General features: G+C 47.1%; 1 protein-coding gene across 1 annotated transcript; it reads left to right on the forward strand.

The window, feature by feature from the left end:
• The first annotated feature begins 1,817 nt into the window (after positions 1-1,817).
• LOC125522884 (dynamin-2A) lies at positions 1,818-15,960 on the forward strand. Its single transcript, XM_048687928.2, has 22 exons — positions 1,818-2,181; positions 2,264-2,314; positions 2,432-2,552; positions 2,631-2,726; positions 3,166-3,227; positions 3,597-3,714; positions 3,800-4,142; positions 4,263-4,410; positions 4,515-4,616; positions 4,701-4,820; positions 5,292-5,375; positions 5,479-5,606; positions 6,024-6,108; positions 6,262-6,397; positions 6,944-7,020; positions 7,184-7,240; positions 13,735-13,873; positions 13,949-14,103; positions 14,203-14,316; positions 14,404-14,471; positions 14,930-15,102; positions 15,481-15,960. Exons 1-22 carry the CDS (start codon positions 2,041-2,043, stop codon positions 15,672-15,674), a joined length of 2,712 nt encoding a protein of 903 aa, XP_048543885.1. The 5' UTR covers positions 1,818-2,040; the 3' UTR covers positions 15,675-15,960.
• Positions 15,961-17,423: the final 1,463 nt, after the last annotated feature.

Here is a 17,423-nt window from a genome sequence, read left to right on the forward strand (position 1 = left end):
CCATAAATGGGCACTCGGTTTAGTTCAGTTTGGTGGAAAGATCGGATGGGTTTGGTTTTAACTGGGTTGATAATTTTTTAAACGGGTTTAATTGTGGTTGGGTTGACATAAAATTTCGTGTGGGTTCAGTTGAGGTATGATGCGGTTTTCAATGAAATCACTAATTAAAAAGTACTCGTTACAAAGAACACTCCACTTTCTCAGATTGCGACAAGTGGCGCATATGCAGCACGCCACTTGTCGCAACCTGGGAGTTTTCCCTTTTTTCGTAGATCTGTTTATTCAAAATGTTTTATCTTTTAAACCGTGCGTCCAAATCTCGAACCATTTTCACCATTGGATTCCTCGCGTCGAGATCTTCAAAACTAGATCCCATGTTGATAGGTTTTGACGAACTTTTTTTTCAGAAAAAACCAGACGAAAAAAACCGAACGAAAAAACCGAACCGGAAGCATGGTTTTTTCCCTTTCCGAAAGAGGCACGCCCGTGCCTCTCGCGAAATCACACCCGTGCCCCTCATGGAAGCAAAACCGTGACTCTCGTGAAAGGAAAAAAAACAGAAAACACGTTTTTTTCCGTTTCCGAGAGGCACGGCCGTGACTCTCGCGAAAGCACACCCGTGACTCTCGTGAAAGGAAAAAAAAACAGAAAACACGTTTTTTTCCGTTTCCGAGAGGCACGGCCGTGACTCTCGCGAAAGCACACCCGTGACTATCGCGAAAGAAAAAAAAATAAAAAACGCGTATTTTTCCCTTTTTGAGAGGCACGGCCGTGACTCTCACGAAAGCACAAACGTGCCTCTTCCGGAAGCAAAACCGTGACTCTCACGAAAGAAAAAAAAATAGAAAATGCGTTTTGTTTTTCTCTTTCCGAGAGGCACTGCCGTGATTCTCGTGAAAGCACAACCGTGCCTCGCGCGGAAGCAAAACCCTGACTCTCGCGAAAAAATAGAAAACACGTTTTTTTCCTGTTTCCGAAAGACACGGCGCGACTCTCGCTAAAGCACAACCGTGCCTCTCGCGGGAAAAAAACCGCGACTTTCGAAAGAAAGAAAAAAGAAAATGCGTTTTTTTCGCGCAATTTTTTTTCGAATTTTTTTTGATCGAAAAGCTAAGGAAGATCGGGGGAAAACCAAAACGTCGAAAAAACCCGGAAAAACCCCGTTTAAAATGCCGAAAACGGGTGTGAAAAAATAATAAAAAAATCTGAAGAAAACGTCTAGAGCACGACACGTGGCGAATAGCTGAGAGCGCGCCAAGTGGCGCTGATCGTTGCGAGGCTCCTGAAGAAGCGCTCGTTAACTAGTTGCTCCCGGTTTTCAAACCATCCTCAGGTTTACTACAAACCAAACCAAAGGTGGGCTAAGGCCTCCTTTGGTTCATAAGATAGGAATGTTATAGGAATAGGAAGATCATAGGAAGTGAGATGACATGTATCTCAATTCCTATAGAGAAAGAGATGTCATTTAATGCATAGGATAGGAATTTTTCAATTAAATCTTAGCTAATGTTTTTTCCTCCAAAATGTGAAGGATTGATTTCTATCCTACATATGAATAGAAATCAATTCCTACAAACCAAATGGCTTAAAAAAAATTTCTTATATAAATCCTATTCTATAGAAATCCTATAAAATTCGTATAAACCAAAGAAGACCTAAGTGTTTTTTTCTTGGAGAATCCCTAAGTTGCTCCGTGTTCCCATCCAAGCAAGACAGGACGACGAGGCCCAAGCCTTCATTGCTTACCCGAACCGGCTGGACCGCACGCACGTCCGGACTCCCGACCGCACTACTGACTCGAGTCGAACGCCTCCTTCGCAGCCAAGCAAGCAAACGACTACTCCCCCGTCCCTCGTCCCCCGTCCCTCTCTTCTCCTCTCCCCTATCTCTCTCCCTCGTCCACGTTTCGCCTCCCCCATATCGGCGGACCGGATTTCAAACCCGCGTCAGGCCGACGAGGGCCAGGTCTCCGCCGCCGCCGCGCCCCTCGATCCATCGGCCGCGCCCGATCCGCCTCCGCCGGGGCTGTAGAGACCCACCATGGAGGCCATGGAGGAGCTGTCGCAGCTCTCCGAGTCGATACGCCAGGCGGCCTCGCTCCTCGCCGACGACGACCCCTCCGACGACGCCGCGCCCAGGCGCCCGTCCACCTTCCTCAACGCCGTCGTCCTCGGCAACGTCGTAAGTGCCGGCCGGCGGCCCCCCCGCGCCTCAGAACCGTCGCCTTGTGCCCCGATCTGATCGCTCCGATCTGTTTGTGCAGGGTTCAGGCAAGTCGGCCGTGCTGAACAGCCTCATCGGCCATCCCGTGTTGGTGAGCCTTTAGTCCAGTAGCTTGGCTCCCCACTTCTTCCATATATCTCTCCCTCGGAGTTGTCTGTTAATCGGATTGGATTGGATTGTATTGGATTGGTGGTGTTGTGTGGTGCAGCCGACGGGGGAGAACGGGGCAACCAGGGCGCCGATCGTGGTGGACCTGCAGAGGGAACCGGGCCTCAGCACCAAGTCTATCGTGCTGCAGATCGATAGCAAGTCGCAGCAGGTGTCCGCAAGTCAGTAGGATCTCACAGCCTTGTTTAGCATGATCACCAACTTCGGTTCGACCTGGTGCTGAATTTTTTCATGTGCAGGTGCTCTGCGGCATTCTCTGCAGGATAGGCTCAGCAAGAGTGTGTCTGGCAGGGGCCGCTCAGATGAGATTTTGCTCAAGCTGAGAACGAGCACAGGTTTGTCCATTAATTTAATATAATGATTTCAGTGAACCTATACCTGCTTATCCTTCAATTAGCAATGAACATAGCAGCATAGATTATAGACTGGTACAGAGGACATGTCGACATTTTTAGTACATGAAGTGAGTGCTCCTTGTACTTGTAGTATGAAACAGCTAGCATTTAAATCGGGCTATGATATTTATGTTTCTTGTATTGTGTGTGCTGTGGGAAATAGCAACAGAAAAATCTTGCAATGTGTGTAATTGCTGAAGCATGAGCTGTCCATTTCTTTCCACAATTAAGTGTTTTGATGTTTCATCGCTGATAATTCCTCTGCGTAGTTTCTATACTAAATCTGTTCTTATTATTTCTGTTTGCCCTTAGTATTTGCTGTGGTGCTTTGTTAAAACCACTCAATCTCTCATTGTACATTTTGTTGTTATGTTTTCAGCTCCCCCGCTAAAACTGATTGATTTACCTGGGTTAGATCAGCGAGCTGTGGATGATTCAATGGTAAGCATTTAAATATGGACACTTTACTTGTCAACTAGTTCTGATATAATGTTAATGCTGAGATATTAGAATATTAGAGTAGCTTACAGTAGCCAATCATGACGACTGCTCAAAATATATTGATATAGTCTCGACATAAACATCTTGTACCATATACGTGATTTATATATCTTATTATTACAATGTTAGCTTCACACAAATTTTGTCGTGTGGAAATCATTTTTATGCAGTTATGTATCATTATATTTTTCTGGAGCCTTTTGAACTATTCTTACTTGCCTACTTTGACAGCATGTCAAAAATAGTTCTTTAATTTCGTTATACTAGTTTACTTTCCGCTACTCAATGCTGACTTCCTTTTCAATTTAGATCAATGATTATGCTGGGCACAATGATGCAATACTGCTAGTTGTGATACCTGCGGTACAAGCAGCTGAAGTTGCATCATCTCGAGCTATTAGGCTGGCGAAGGATATTGATCCAGATGGTTTGTCTTTTGAACTGGAAAAAATATCATCAATAATAACACCACACTTTGTTCTTTGGTAAATGATGTTTTCCACTCGCTGTAGGTTCGAGAACTATCGGTATCTTAAGCAAGATTGATCAAGCAGATGGAGATGCGAAAACTATAGCTTGTGTTCAGGCCCTTCTCTTGAACAAGGGCCCAAAAAACCTTCCTGACATTGAGTGGGTCGCTCTGGTAGGACAATCTGTAGCAATTGCATCGGCACAATCTGGATCAGTTGGTTCTGAGAACTCGCTGGAAACAGCATGGCAAGCTGAAGCTGAGACCCTCAAGTCCATCTTAACTGGAGCTCCCCATAGTAAGCTAGGTAGAGTTTCTCTGGTTAGCACCATTGCTAAGCAGATACGTAAAAGGATGAAAGTGCGTCTTCCTAACCTATTGACTGGGTAAGAATCTTGCCTCATGCTTTAACGGTACATCTATTAGTTTGATATATGCATAGAGTTACATGAAGTCTGTCCCTTTCCGCATTGATGCTAATTCAGTAATAAGCGTTACTGTTTCAGCCTTCAGGGTAAATCCCAGATGGTGCAAGCTGAGCTGGCAAGGCTCGGAGAATCTATGGTACAAAGTCCTGAAGGAACCCGAGCAGTTGCGTTGGAGCTGTGCCGGGAATTTGAAGATAAGTTTCTTGCTCATATTACATCTGGCGAGGTTAGTGGCTAACTTCAAAAGTAGACTTCTTCTATATTTGAATTATGCCCCCAAAAATTGAATAATTGATTACAAGATTAGTGCATTTTTTTTCCATATGAAAGGGGTCTGGGTGGAAAATTGTTGCAAGTTTTGAAGGCAAGTTTCCAGACAGAATTAAACAGCTACCATTGGACAGACATTTTGATCTCAACAATGTCAAAAGGGTAGGGCCACTTTCACTTCTAAGATAAACTACGGTAGCAATTTTCTGCCTTTTATAAAAAAGTTTTATTCTCTTGATTTTCTAGATTGTCCTGGAAGCCGACGGTTATCAACCATATTTGATATCTCCAGAGAAAGGGTTGAGGTCATTAATAAAAATAGTACTAGACATGGCAAAGGAGCCATCACGACTATGTGTTGACGAGGTATGCAATCCCTGGGCAACGGAAGTAAAACTTGTTTAGACTTTCTCCTTTTCCCTTGAGGCTAATGTTCAATTTAAGAAAAGCATTAGACAAACCCTATTGTTTATTATGCTCTACGCCACATCCACTTTTACCCTCCTTGGGGCAACATTAGACAAACATCCTCAATTTGATTTCTTTCTGGATATATTTGATTGGATATCAAGTTCTTTCATTTTTGCTGAGCTTACCTGATTTGGGTTTACAGAATTGATGTTGAATTTGTGCTTCCAAGGCTGCAAATATTAGAGTTCCATAATTCTAGTTCAGTTTTTTTGTATATTGGGTGGTATTAGCGTGACATTTCTTCCCTATTATGTTGACCTAATATTTAAGCATCCATGTGCTTATGCAAGGTCGTAGAATCTTTTGACATATTTATCTTGTTTACTGACATGGCAAAACTATTTTTTACTGTTCATACGCTACTAGGTACACCGTGTATTGTTGGACATAGTCAATGCGTCCGCTAATGCCACACCTGGGCTTGGAAGATATCCTCCATTCAAGCGTGAGGTATCACCTATATGTTTTAGAGAAGCACCTTTCTGCTTGCTTGTTGATAGGTTCCATCTTTGACCATTCTGAGTGTACACTCTATTTTGTCCTTTTTTTCTAGGTCATTGCAATAGCATCGAATGCATTGGATAGCTTTAAAAGTGACGCCAAAAAGATGGTAGTTGCTCTTGTTGACATGGAGCGTGCCTTTGTTCCTGCTCAACATTTCATCCGTCTAGTACAAAGAAGGTTGGTTGTTGATGTTTCTAGCCCTCCTTTCAGTTTTGTGTAATTTGTTGTTTGGTCTCTAGCATTTAATTGCTGTTTCAGCCTCATTGTTTCCGATTTCAATTTGTGACTTCATTTCCCACAATCTATCTTACGTTGAGATGCTTCAGGAGGAAGTATTCATCCTATTTTCAGATAGCTCCCTCTTATTACCTTTATAAGTGATCCCAGAAAACTGTATGCATTTTCTGGTTCAACCCTCTGTCATCCTTGTCTTTGTCACCCCACTGTTTAGCATGTTTTTCCTCGTGCTACAAAATATGTGTTAATTGCTTTGCTTGCTAAAGAAATTGGCCAAGTATTTACTTTTGCCAAACTATGCTGATTTCATGATAAAATTGTTGAATGCATGCCGTTGCCCTTTTTGTTTGGTGGCAGAATGGAGAGGCAGCGCCGTGAGGACGAAATGAAAAACCGACCTTCCAAGAAAGGACAAGAGTCTGAACAATCCGTGACAAACAGGGTATGGCTTATGCTTATTTTCTTACGATGCACAGTTGCATGTCTCTGTTAGAAAATATAATATGATATTCATTATTCAATAGTAATACATTTTTCTCTGTGGACATAGAGCACGTGTTGCCCTTGGTTAATATAAACTATTATTTGATTTTAGGCCTCCAGTCCCCAAACAAAATCTGAGCAAGCCGGCGGTAGCTCAAAATCAACGAAAGAAAAACCAAGTCCAGACAAAGACACAAAAGAGGGACCAAATTTGCAGGTTGCTGGTCCTGCTGGTGAAATTACTGCAGGTAAAAAAGAAGGCAGTAAATCTGTCTGCTGAAGTCTGGTCATAAAGGAAATCCATTATTAAATGTTGAACTTGTGCAAAATGTCGTTCGTTCCATGAAATGAATACGACAGCTTATATTTTTATGTTTCTTCACGCAACTGGGCACATCCTTGTTTCATGTAAAATGAAATTCATCTTTATACACCTAGTCAGCTTAGTCCATTTAGAATAACATGGACATTTTCGCAAGAATTCGAATCATAGAGCACTTTGAGTTTTGAACCACATGGGGGAGTCTTTTTTTTGCATGGTAATACATGTCTCATTTATATCATAAGGATCATAGTACAAGTCACGTACATACCGACCTGGCAAAACTGAAAAGATAGCAGAGCACTAGCCTTTGCACAAAGGAACACCAGCCAAAAAGTAAAATTACATATAAGACCGATGCCACATGGGGGAGTCTAACATGTACTTGATGCACAGTAATAATGTACTGATGTACATGCTGATCTATGCAACTTTAGTATGGCGTATGAACATATTCCCCCCTTTTCTTCAGGTTACCTTTTGAAGAAAAGTGCAAAAGCTAACGGGTGGAGCAGGAGGTGGTTCGTCCTAAATGAGAAGAGTGGAAAGGTTGGTCAGTCTTCCATACTTGTTGATTGGTGGTGTTTTGATACATTTGAACTTGAAAGGATTTTTTTCAGACTGTTAATTGCTTTCATAATTTTCATGGCACATGCTGTTGATTATTTTACTTGTTTGTATGCCTGGTTGGGCTCACCATCTGTTTTATCAGCTTGGATACACAAAGAAGCAAGAGGAAAGGCATTTTCGTGGTGTCATCACTCTCGAGGTGTGCATAAGTTTTGCATTTGTTACATGTACTCCCTCTGTTCTGAATTACTTGTCTTGGATTTGTCTAGATACGGATGTATCTAGACTCATTTTAGTGCTAGATACCTCCGTATCTAGACAAATCTAAGACAAGTAATTCGGAACGGAGGGAGTATTATTTTTCTACTCCCTCCGTTCCCCAATATAAGTCCTTTTAGAGATTCCAACAAGTGACTACATACGAAGCAAAATGAGTGAATCTACACTCTAAAATATGTCTACATACATCCGTATGTTGTAGTCCATTTGAAATGTCTAGAAAGACTTATACTCCCTCCGTTCCCAAATGTAAGTCTTTTTAGAGATTCCAACAAGTGACTACCGCCTACAGGCCGATGGCGTGGCGGTCGACCCTGGCTGGCTGGCGTCCCGCGCCGCCGCGGCTGCTCATGCGCCTCCGCCTGTATCGTCCCGTGCCAGATGCATGGATGCATGGCCGCATGCGGGGGCCCACCCCCCTAGTCGCAAAGCCAAAAGAGGAAAGCGGGGCGGAAAGAAAAAGCGGGCCAGGATTCAGGCTGCGCTGGCCAAAGCTGCAGCTGCAGCGGATCCCAGACCGACCGGGTCGCCCACCCTTGCGGTGGTGCTTGCCACCTCGACAGCTGGCAACAGCCAATTGGCGCCCGCCCACACTCCTCCTGCAGCCGGGCCCATAACGGCCCAGTCTTGCGCGTCGCCATGCGCGCAGGGAGACAGCCAAACTGGTGATGGACCCACCTTGGCCAATGCTTGCGTGCTTGGGGATCCGGACAGCTTATCCTCTGCTAGTGAGGTCCCGGCCCCGCTTCCTGTGGCTCCCGAGGCTGATCCGCTGTCCTCGTCAACTCCTGTGGCCAATGAAGTACCTGCTGCTTTGCATGCCGGCCCCGCCACTGCGACGCGTGATGCTGCGCCCTTGTCCACCCCCGTGGCCCTGTCTGAGCTGCATGCCAGCCCCTCCTCGGCTACGCGGGACGCGGATCATATGGTGCAACTCATCGCGCCTGCGCCCTATCCTGCCGCCGCCATCGGGGACGCTGATTTGGGCTGCCCCTCCCCGGCGGCCCAGGAACCCAGACGCATATTGCAAAGGCCCACGCCTCCTGATGCTCATGCCAGCAGGCCTGCTCCCCCAAGCCCGTCAACGCTGCAATCCACCCCTGTGTCCCATGCGCCTTAGATGCGCAGCGCAGGGCGTTTTGCCACGCCGCCAATCACTCTGCGACGCACCAGACAGCCGGCCCCTGTCAGCTCCTAGACCCTTGGAGACTTCCTCGCAGCGGCAACAAAGCAGACTTGCTCTGCCCTGCCCAACCCTGCGCGCAAACGACGCCGGCAGCCCCTGAACTTCTCTCCACGCTGCGGACGATCTGCCACTACTGCGAAGGCCAAGCCCAGCCCGCCGCCCACCGCTGAGCGCCGTGCGCAGGTCCAGATACTGCGCACCCTTGGCATCATCGGCACCGATCAAGTGATCTCCGCCGAGGCCATGAAGGCATACGACGGGGTCTTTGCTGCGCCCCTTTCTCATGCCGTGTTGACGGCCATTGCCGCGCTTGTAGGCCGCGTGCTACCCGCTGACCCGTCCACGGCGCCTGTCACCACGGTGATCTCGGGCAGCCCGATCGAGGCCTAGCCGCGCCGATGTGCGCCCATTCGTCGACCTCTTCCTAATGGATCACGGCCTCAAAATCATCAATTGGAACGTTCGCGGCCTCAACGCCCGTGCCAGACGTACGGCAGTTCGCTCGCTTGTTGTAACTTCCAGCACTTCGATCGCTTGCTTCTAAGAGACTAAAATGGAATTCGTCTACTCGTCAACTGTCCTTGAGACGTTGGGATCTGAGTTTGATGAATATGTTTACCTCCCAGCGAGCGGCACCCGTGGCGGGATCCTGCTGGCGTGGAAGAGCCGGGACGTGTCGATCACGGACCCGATGTTCACCACCAACACCATTTCCGCCCGGGTTACGACCCCTGGTGGCACAAGCGTGCTGTGGTGGCTCTCTATCGTCTATGGCCCCCAGGACAACAACGCCAAGATCGCTTTTTTGCAGGAGATCCGCGACATCCGCGACGCCTACCCCAGTCCATGGCTCATCTGCGGAGACTTCAATATGATCTACCGTGATGAGGACAAGAACAACGGCAATCTCAATCGGAGAATGATGGGGCGTTTCCGACGCGTCCTCAACGACCTCGCGCTCAAGGAGATTTACCTCAGCGACCGGCGCTATACGTGGTCCAATGAGCAGAGCCCGCCCACCTTGGTCCATCTCGATCGGGTGCTGTGTTCCACGGACTGGGATGAGCTTCACGTCGAATGCCACCTGCGTTGCCTCGCCTCGGTCGTCTCGGATCACTCCCCCCTTTTGCTCGATTGCTCGCCTCTCCCATCAGCGCACCGACGATTCCACTTCGAGGAGTACTGGACTCGCCTCGCCGGTTTCCTGGAGATCGTGGCGACCTCGTGGCATTCGGTGGATGACGCCGATCCGTTCCGGCGTTTCAAACGGCGCATGCAGGCCACAACGCGTAAACTCACCAGCTGGAGCGCGCGTTCCGTTGGTAACGTGCGAGACCAGCTTGCGATCTCTCGCGAGCTGCTGCTCCGCTTCGACGCCGCGCAAGAACAACGCGCCCTATCACCGCATGAAGACTGGCTGCGTCGTCAGATCAAGCTCTCCTACCTTGGCCTTGCTTCCCTTGAGCGGACGATCGCCCGGCAGCGCGCACGCATTGCATCTCTCAAAGACGGCGACGCGAACACCATGTTGTACCATCGCCTGTGCACGTACCGCAAGCAGAAGAACTGGATCCATGGCATCTCTGTCGATGGCGCCGTGCTCACTGATCCCAGCGACATGGCCGCGGCCACATTCGAGCACTTCGATAGCCGGATTGGGACGGACGTGCCACGTGACCGCACCATTGACCTGTCGCAGTTCATTGAGCCCTCAAACCTGGAGGACCTCGACGCGCCATTCAGTGAAGATGAGATTTGGCAAGCCATCAAAAGCTTGCCGTCTCGCAAGGCGCCCGGCCCGGACGGCTTCACCGCGGAGTTCCTTCGCTCCTGTTGGCCGGTCATCAAGCACGACCTCCGATGTGTCTTTGACCAGGTTTACGCGCTGCGTGGCCGCGGGTTTAGCTGCCTTAACCAGGCGCTAATTACGCTCCTCCCCAAGCGCGCCGATGCCAATGGCCTGGGGGATTATAGGCCCATAAGCCTAATTCACATTGTTGCCAAGGTCCTGGCCAAGCTGCTTTCGCTCCGCCTAGCCCCCAAGCTCAACAATCTTGTCAGCAACGTCCAGAACGCGTTCATCCCCGGGCGAAGTCTTCACGACAACTTCATCCTTGTGCGTCAATCCGCGCGGCTTTTGCATCAACTTGGTGCCCCTCGCGTGCTTCTGAAGCTTGACTTGGCGCGGGCTTTCGACTCCGTCTCGTGGCCTTTCCTGTTTGAGGTGCTGCGATGCCATGGCTTTGGCAACCGCTTCCTTGATTGGATCGCCCTTCTCCTGTCGTCGGCCAGCACCAAGGTTCTCCTCAACGGCAACCCCGGACCAGCGATTTGGCACCGCTGTGGACTGCGCCAAGGTGATCCAGTTTCCCCACAGCTCTTCGTCCTGGCTGTCGATATGTTGGGCAGGCTCTTCCATCGCGCGATCGAGCTCCGGGTCATGCAGCAGCTCCACCCGCGCCACGCCATTCCTACCATATCCCTTTACGCCGATGACGTAATTCTCCTATGCCACCCCTCGCCGGATGATATTGCGGCGGTGAAGGAGATCTTGCAGCTCTTTGGGCGCGCCTCCGGCCTGCACGTGAACTTCCAGAAGAGCGCTGCGGCCCTCATCCGCTGCGACACCATGGACGCTGCTCATGTTGTCACGCACCTGGGATGCCCCATCGTCGAATTCCCGCTCACTTACTTGGGCATCCCGCTCACGCTGCGTCGCCCCACTGCTGCCCAGCTCCAACCCGTTGTCGACAAAGTCGCTGGGAAGTTACCCTCCTGGAAAGCTTGGCTCATGAACAAAGCCGGCCGCCTTGCCTTCGTCAAGGCGGTCTTGAGCGCGATCCCCATACATCAGCTACTTGTGCTTGCGCCGCCAAAGAAGACCATCAAACTCTTGGAGAAGATTGAAAGAGGATTCCTCTGGGCTGGCCGCACCGAGGCCAATGGCGGCAATTGCCACGTCAACTGGCGGCGTGTCTGTCGGCCTATCCAGTTCGGCGGCCTCGGTGTTCACGACCTCGAGCGCACCGGCCTCGCCCTTCGCATGCGGTGGCAATGGCTCAGCCGAGTTGACGATAGCAGGGCCTGGAGCGGCCTTGACTTGCAATTCGCGCCCGAGGAGCGCGCGCTCTTCTTCGCCTCCACTGCCATGACTATTGGCGATGGCCAACATGCCCTGTTTTGGGAGGACAGATGGATCAACGGGCGTGCGGTCCGCGAGATCGCGCCTCTCCTTTATGCTCTCATCCCCAAACGACGTCGCAAGTCAAGAACTGTTGCGGACGGCCTTCATGCGAACCAATGGGCCACGGACATCCACGGCATGATTGGCATCCCAGAGATTGGAGAATACCTACGCCTTTGGCACATGCTCGCCGAAACTGCCCTCAGCGACGCACCAGACCGCATTCGCTGGAAGTGGACCGCGAACGGCGAGTATTCCGCCAAGTCTGCATACCTTGCCACTTTTCATGGCTCAACCAGATGCTAGGCTTGGAAGCTTACATGGAAGTGCTGGGCACCGCCTAGGGTACGCTTCTTCCACTGGCTTGCCAACCTCGACCGGTGCTGGACGGCCGACCGCCTAGCGCGACGCAACCTGCCGCACCCACAGCGCTGCCCACTTTGTGATCAGGCCCCGGAGACGATTCACCATCTACTCCTGGAGTGCCCTTTCAGCCGCGTAGTGTGGCACGAGATCCTCTCATGGCTACGCCTCTCCTGCCTGCTGCCCACTGATGGTGCCACTCTCCATGACTTGTGGCGCTCTGCAAAACATGACACCCCTAAACCTATGCACAAGGGATTGGCCTCCGCTGCCTTGCTCGTCCCTTGGATGATCTGGAAGCATCGCAATGGATGCGTGTTTGAAGGCACACCACCGTCGGTTACCTCCCTAACTGCTAGGATTAAGGAAGAGGCCGCACTCTGGGCCAGAGCTGGAGCCTTCGGGCTCCGGGCTATCTTGCCACAGGCCTGGGATGTTCACTAGTGTGCCTGTACTCACCTTGTAAATCTGCCTCCTAGGAGGATTGTACCAAACCCCTTCTTTTCAATACAATGAAACGCAAAAGTCTTTTGCGTTTTCTCGAAAAAAAACAAGTGACTACATACAGAGCAAAATGAGTGAATCTACACTCTAAAATATGTCTACATACATCAGTGGCGGAGCATGACCAAAACACAAGAGGGGGCCAAATCCATCTAAAAACACACCATATGCATGAAAAAGCTACTCATCATAGAACATGTGTAAGCGATAATTTGTAGGGATCCCATAATTTATGACTAAATAATATGCCGTTTCCATTGTTGCTATATATCTAAATCAGGAATTTATAATGCATCAAATTTTCCAGCATTTAACCGATGCAGTGGACATCTATATGAATAAATTATCATCACACCTCGCTTCTCAGTTACTCTCTCCGTTCCAATCAAAAAATAGGACATACACTTTCTGTAGTAAACTAACCAAGTAATTAGCAAGGCAAGCACGAAGCACCAACCAGCAGGCTCCAAGGCGTTTGGTTTCAATCAACAAGGAGCCGCAACCCAGCAAGAGGATTAAGGTACAGTGCGCGCTAGTGCTGGTGCGTCCACCGTCCGGCGTGGTGGCTTGCCGGCGTCAGCGGTGTGCAGCTCCAAGCCTCCAACCGTTAAGAAGGGGATACACAAGTCGATAAAGAGGAGGAGCCAAGGAGGTCATCAGATGAACGGACGAGTTCGCAATGGTCGGTTGCTCAAATCATGTCAGCGGACGACGGTTCACAATAGCTGTGGCCTGGTAGTGATCTAGCCCTGCAGTAGCAGTCTATCGGAGCCGTGGAGAATCGGGGATGGACGCTGTTCCTAGACTGCTACTGGGCATTATCTCATGGGTTGTGCTAAAGTAGTGAATATACCTAGTATAAAATTCTTTTTGTAATTTTGGAAGGGGGGGTCGTGGCCCAGTTTCGCATCCACTACCCTCCGCCAGTGACATACATCTGTGTTGTAATCCATTTGAAATGTCTAAAAAGACTTATATTTAGGAACGGAGGGAGTACTTGGTAATGATGTTGCATGATTTCTCAGTTTCGTGTTAGTGTTTTAATAGTTCAGTAGTTTATTGTCTTTCCTTAATTCCACCGGGAAGAGCATGTCCAAAGAAGCATTGCACGTGTAACTCTTAAGATTTATATATAAACTTGAACTGATCCAGCAACTTTGTATGGTGTACTGTGTAGGAATGCAACCTCGAGGAAGTAGATGAGGAAGAACCTTCTAAAAGCTTAAAGGATTCAAAAAAGGCTAATGGACCTGAAAAAGGCCCAAGCCTTGTGTTCAAGATAACTAACAGGGTCGCCTATAAGACAGTTCTTAAAGGTTAACACCCCTGAACATTATAGCATCATGTTTACTTCATTTTTCATTTCATAAACTGGTTTTCTTGTTTTGCAGCTCATAGCGCTGTTGTATTGAAGGCTGAGAGCACTGCTGACAAGGTTGAGTGGGTAAATAAGATAAAAGCTGTAATTCAAAGCAAAGGTGGTTCTTTCAAGGCTGCAAATACTGAGGGTGGACCGCTGAAGCAAAGCCAGACAGATAGCTCCACAGTAAGTTCTAGCTTATGCACAGTTGATTTTCTTTTGACGTGTCGACATAGAATCTTCTCTTGTTTGCAAGTCACATCTGATCCCTGTTACATTTGAAAGGATGCAATGATACGGAGACCAGCTGATCCTGAAGAAGAACTTAGGTGGATGTCTCAAGAAGTTCGCGGTTATGTTGAGGCTGTTTTAAATAGTCTAGCAGCAAATGTCCCGAAGGTTTGTGTTCTATATAGCTTTATTTAGTTCACTTGACCTAATGATCTGGGGTGAGTCTTCATCAAAGTTTATTTGTTTGCTTATCAGGCTATTGTGCTCTGCCAAGTGGAGAAAGCAAAGGAGGATATGTTGAACCAGCTATATAGTTCTATAAGGTGAATGCTCTGTCCAGAAATACAGTTTTAATTTCTTCTGGAGATTAGCATACTGTATGTGCCTGTCTTTAAACTTTCTTCTATTATTTCATGTTTGAGTATAGTTCTATTCGATTGAAAAAGGTGAATACAAGCTGCTTTGGAATGCATGCTAACTCTTATACAGTACCTAATTCTATATGCTAGCCATCATATGGGAAAGGAAATCCGGATAGCTTTTATCTCTTCTTTGGTACTAGTATGAAAAGGATGATTTATGACTAAGGAACCTGTCCGTAGAGGGCTACAGGCATCCAATTTTTGATTCTCGGATTTTTTTTTGTGAAACAGTTTGATGATGCATTATTCCATATTTATCATAGTCTGCTTGCATGATAGATGGAGATCCAATGTTTAAGTTTTCTTTAAAATTTCACGTATCTCTGCATTTCATACCTTCACATGTTTCTCATTGCCAGCGGGCAAAGCAATGCAAAAATTGAAGAACTTCTCCAAGAAGACCACAATGCTAAACGTAGAAGGGAAAAGTACCAAAAGCAATCATCTCTGCTGTCAAAGCTCACACGTCAACTTAGTATCCATGACAATCGAGCTGCTGCTTCTTCTTACTCAAATGACAGTCCTGAAACTGGTAAGCTGATTTTCCCCCTTTTGTCTGAATAATATCACCAAGTTGGCTTTTACTTGGATGTTTGCCTACCTCATTCAGGAAATGTGGGGTGTAGTTTGACCACACATAATCCAGTAATGCGTCTGCTATGATATGTAGCATTGGATTTGTAATGAGAAACACGTGCATTGGATTTGTATTGAGAAACACGTGTAATCTTTACTGTCAAACTTCAAACTTGAACTGTAAAATCATGTCCTACTTTTTCAAGAGGCAGTACTAATTTTCTTTGACCGGTCTGTAAGATTTAGGGTATCTTAGGCAGTTTAGGTTGAGGAGGTTCCACCTGATATGCATATTGTTGTATTTATAACAACTTGAAATGGAAATCTTTTACAGAGAGCCCCAGGACACCTGGCCGCCCTGGTGAGGACTGGAGGTCAGCCTTCGATTCTGCAGCAAATGGCCCTGCCCCAAACATCGAATCAAGATCGAGAAGCGCTGACAGTCGCAGACGCTCTGAAAATGGGGATCCCAACTCGAGCAGCAGACGCACACCAAACCGGATGCCGCCAGCGCCACCGAGATACTAAATCATGCCTGATTAGTATCCATGATTTATTATTATGTATTCTTGCTAGGCACACACCCTGTTTCTGATAATTGGGTGGTGAGATTGGTGGAGCGAGTTTGAGATTGGACAATTAGAGTGAGCGCCTTGGTCGAGGGTCTCATCGACGGTGCGTATGCATGCGCAGGCGACCCTGAGTTGTTTATAGAAATATATAGTTGAATCAATTCTCTCTATTGGTTCATGATCCATCTTGCATTTTGACGCCTGATGCTGCACCTTTCTATAGAAGTGCTTATTTTGGGTTTTCCACGCGTCAACCTGCTGGTGTACGTCTTTTCTTACAAATTGACATAATATTTGTACCAATTTTAATCAGCCTATTTTTATAGTTCAGCCCTGTAAATATAGATGACTCTGGCGACAACGTAAATTTAGCATGTGGCTATTGATTCAAGCAAGCTATCAGGCAACATTGATGTAGAAGCTCACATGGGTTCAGAGTCAGAGGCGTGCTTCTGGCGACAGGAGGAAGCGTGATGCTGTTTTTCTGTTTCTTATTATCGAGAACGAAGTGTGCTACTGCTGCTAAGCAGGATTATTCAGGCACCCTGAGGAATTACCTCTGTTCAGCCCAGACAGTGAGATGCATTTGACAAAACAATGATTTGATTGTTAACAAGATAGTACATACGTCTCTTTCTATCCATTATGATGACAAGTATTTTCGGACGGAGGAAGTAAAACCTAGGCAAATTTGCTTTTTTTAAGGGGAGAGCAAAGTTGCTCAAATTAGTTTGGAGAAATTTTGACTACACTTGGTAAAAATGTAGAAAGTGTCATCGCATTCAGGAGGTAAAATGTGAATTTTGCTCTATCTTTGAACAACAAATGGTTCAAGAGAACAATGAAATCACTAGTTAAGGGGTACAGTTTTGCTAAAGCACATCTAGATGTGCCATAAGTATTGCACATCTAAGTCATATGTCATTGATTTTACATTGAGATTCGTGTGAATATTTTCTTTTTTTTCTCTTTATACTTAATTCACTCACTTAGATGTGCAATAATTAGAGCACATCTAGATGTGCTCTAGACACACCCGGATACAGTATCCCGCGCCACTGATCAACCCCGATAGTGAGACGCATTTGACAAAACAATGATATAATTGTTAACGAGATAAAACCGAGGGCAAATTTTAGGGGAGAACAAAGTTGCTTAAATAAGTAGCTTGGAGAAATTTCGACTACACTTGGTAAAAATTTAGAAAGTGTCATCGCATTCATGAGGTAAAATGTGAATTCACTCTATCTTTGAACAACAAATGGTTCAAAAGAACAATGAAATCATTAGTTAAGGGGTACCCTTGCGGAGGTCACTACGCGATGCTTCCCTACGTGACTTTTTGGGGGGAGGGGGAGGGGGGGGGGGGGGGTCCGCGCTCGACACGTGCTGCAAGGAGAGGCGACCGCGTCGTTTTCCCAGTTTTTGCTTTCCCCTTTACACTTTAGTCCTTACAAACCTGTTATGTTTTATAACCTAACCTTTTTATTTCATCACGAAAACATGTTCAATGTATATTAAAAAATGTCCAGTGTATGTTTAAAAAATATTCACTCATATTAGAAACTTTTTTACAGTACAAAAAATATATAAAGAATAATAAAGGAAGGAAGACATAAGAAAAACCAGACCTGGAAAAAGAGAAGAGAAAAATAGAAAAGGAAAAACCTAAGCAATAAACCGAATCAAAAACCATAGAAGAACA

The sequence above is a fragment of the Triticum urartu genome, chromosome 7A (genome assembly GCF_056163025.1).
Source record: "Triticum urartu cultivar PI428250 chromosome 7A, HENAU_Tu73, whole genome shotgun sequence".
Lineage (NCBI taxonomy): Eukaryota > Viridiplantae > Streptophyta > Magnoliopsida > Poales > Poaceae > Triticum > Triticum urartu.

Excerpts from the sequence above, each read along its gene's own strand:
- LOC125522884 (XM_048687928.2), top strand. The coding sequence starts at position 2,041 with ATGGAGGCCATGGAGGAGCTGTCGCAGCTCTCCGAGTCGATACGCCAG. Across the intron at positions 3,228-3,596 it reads GAGCTGTGGATGATTCAATG|ATCAATGATTATGCTGGGCA; the intron begins GTAAGCATTTAA and ends TTTTCAATTTAG. Across the intron at positions 6,398-6,943 it reads TGCTGGTGAAATTACTGCAG|GTTACCTTTTGAAGAAAAGT; the intron begins GTAAAAAAGAAG and ends CCTTTTCTTCAG.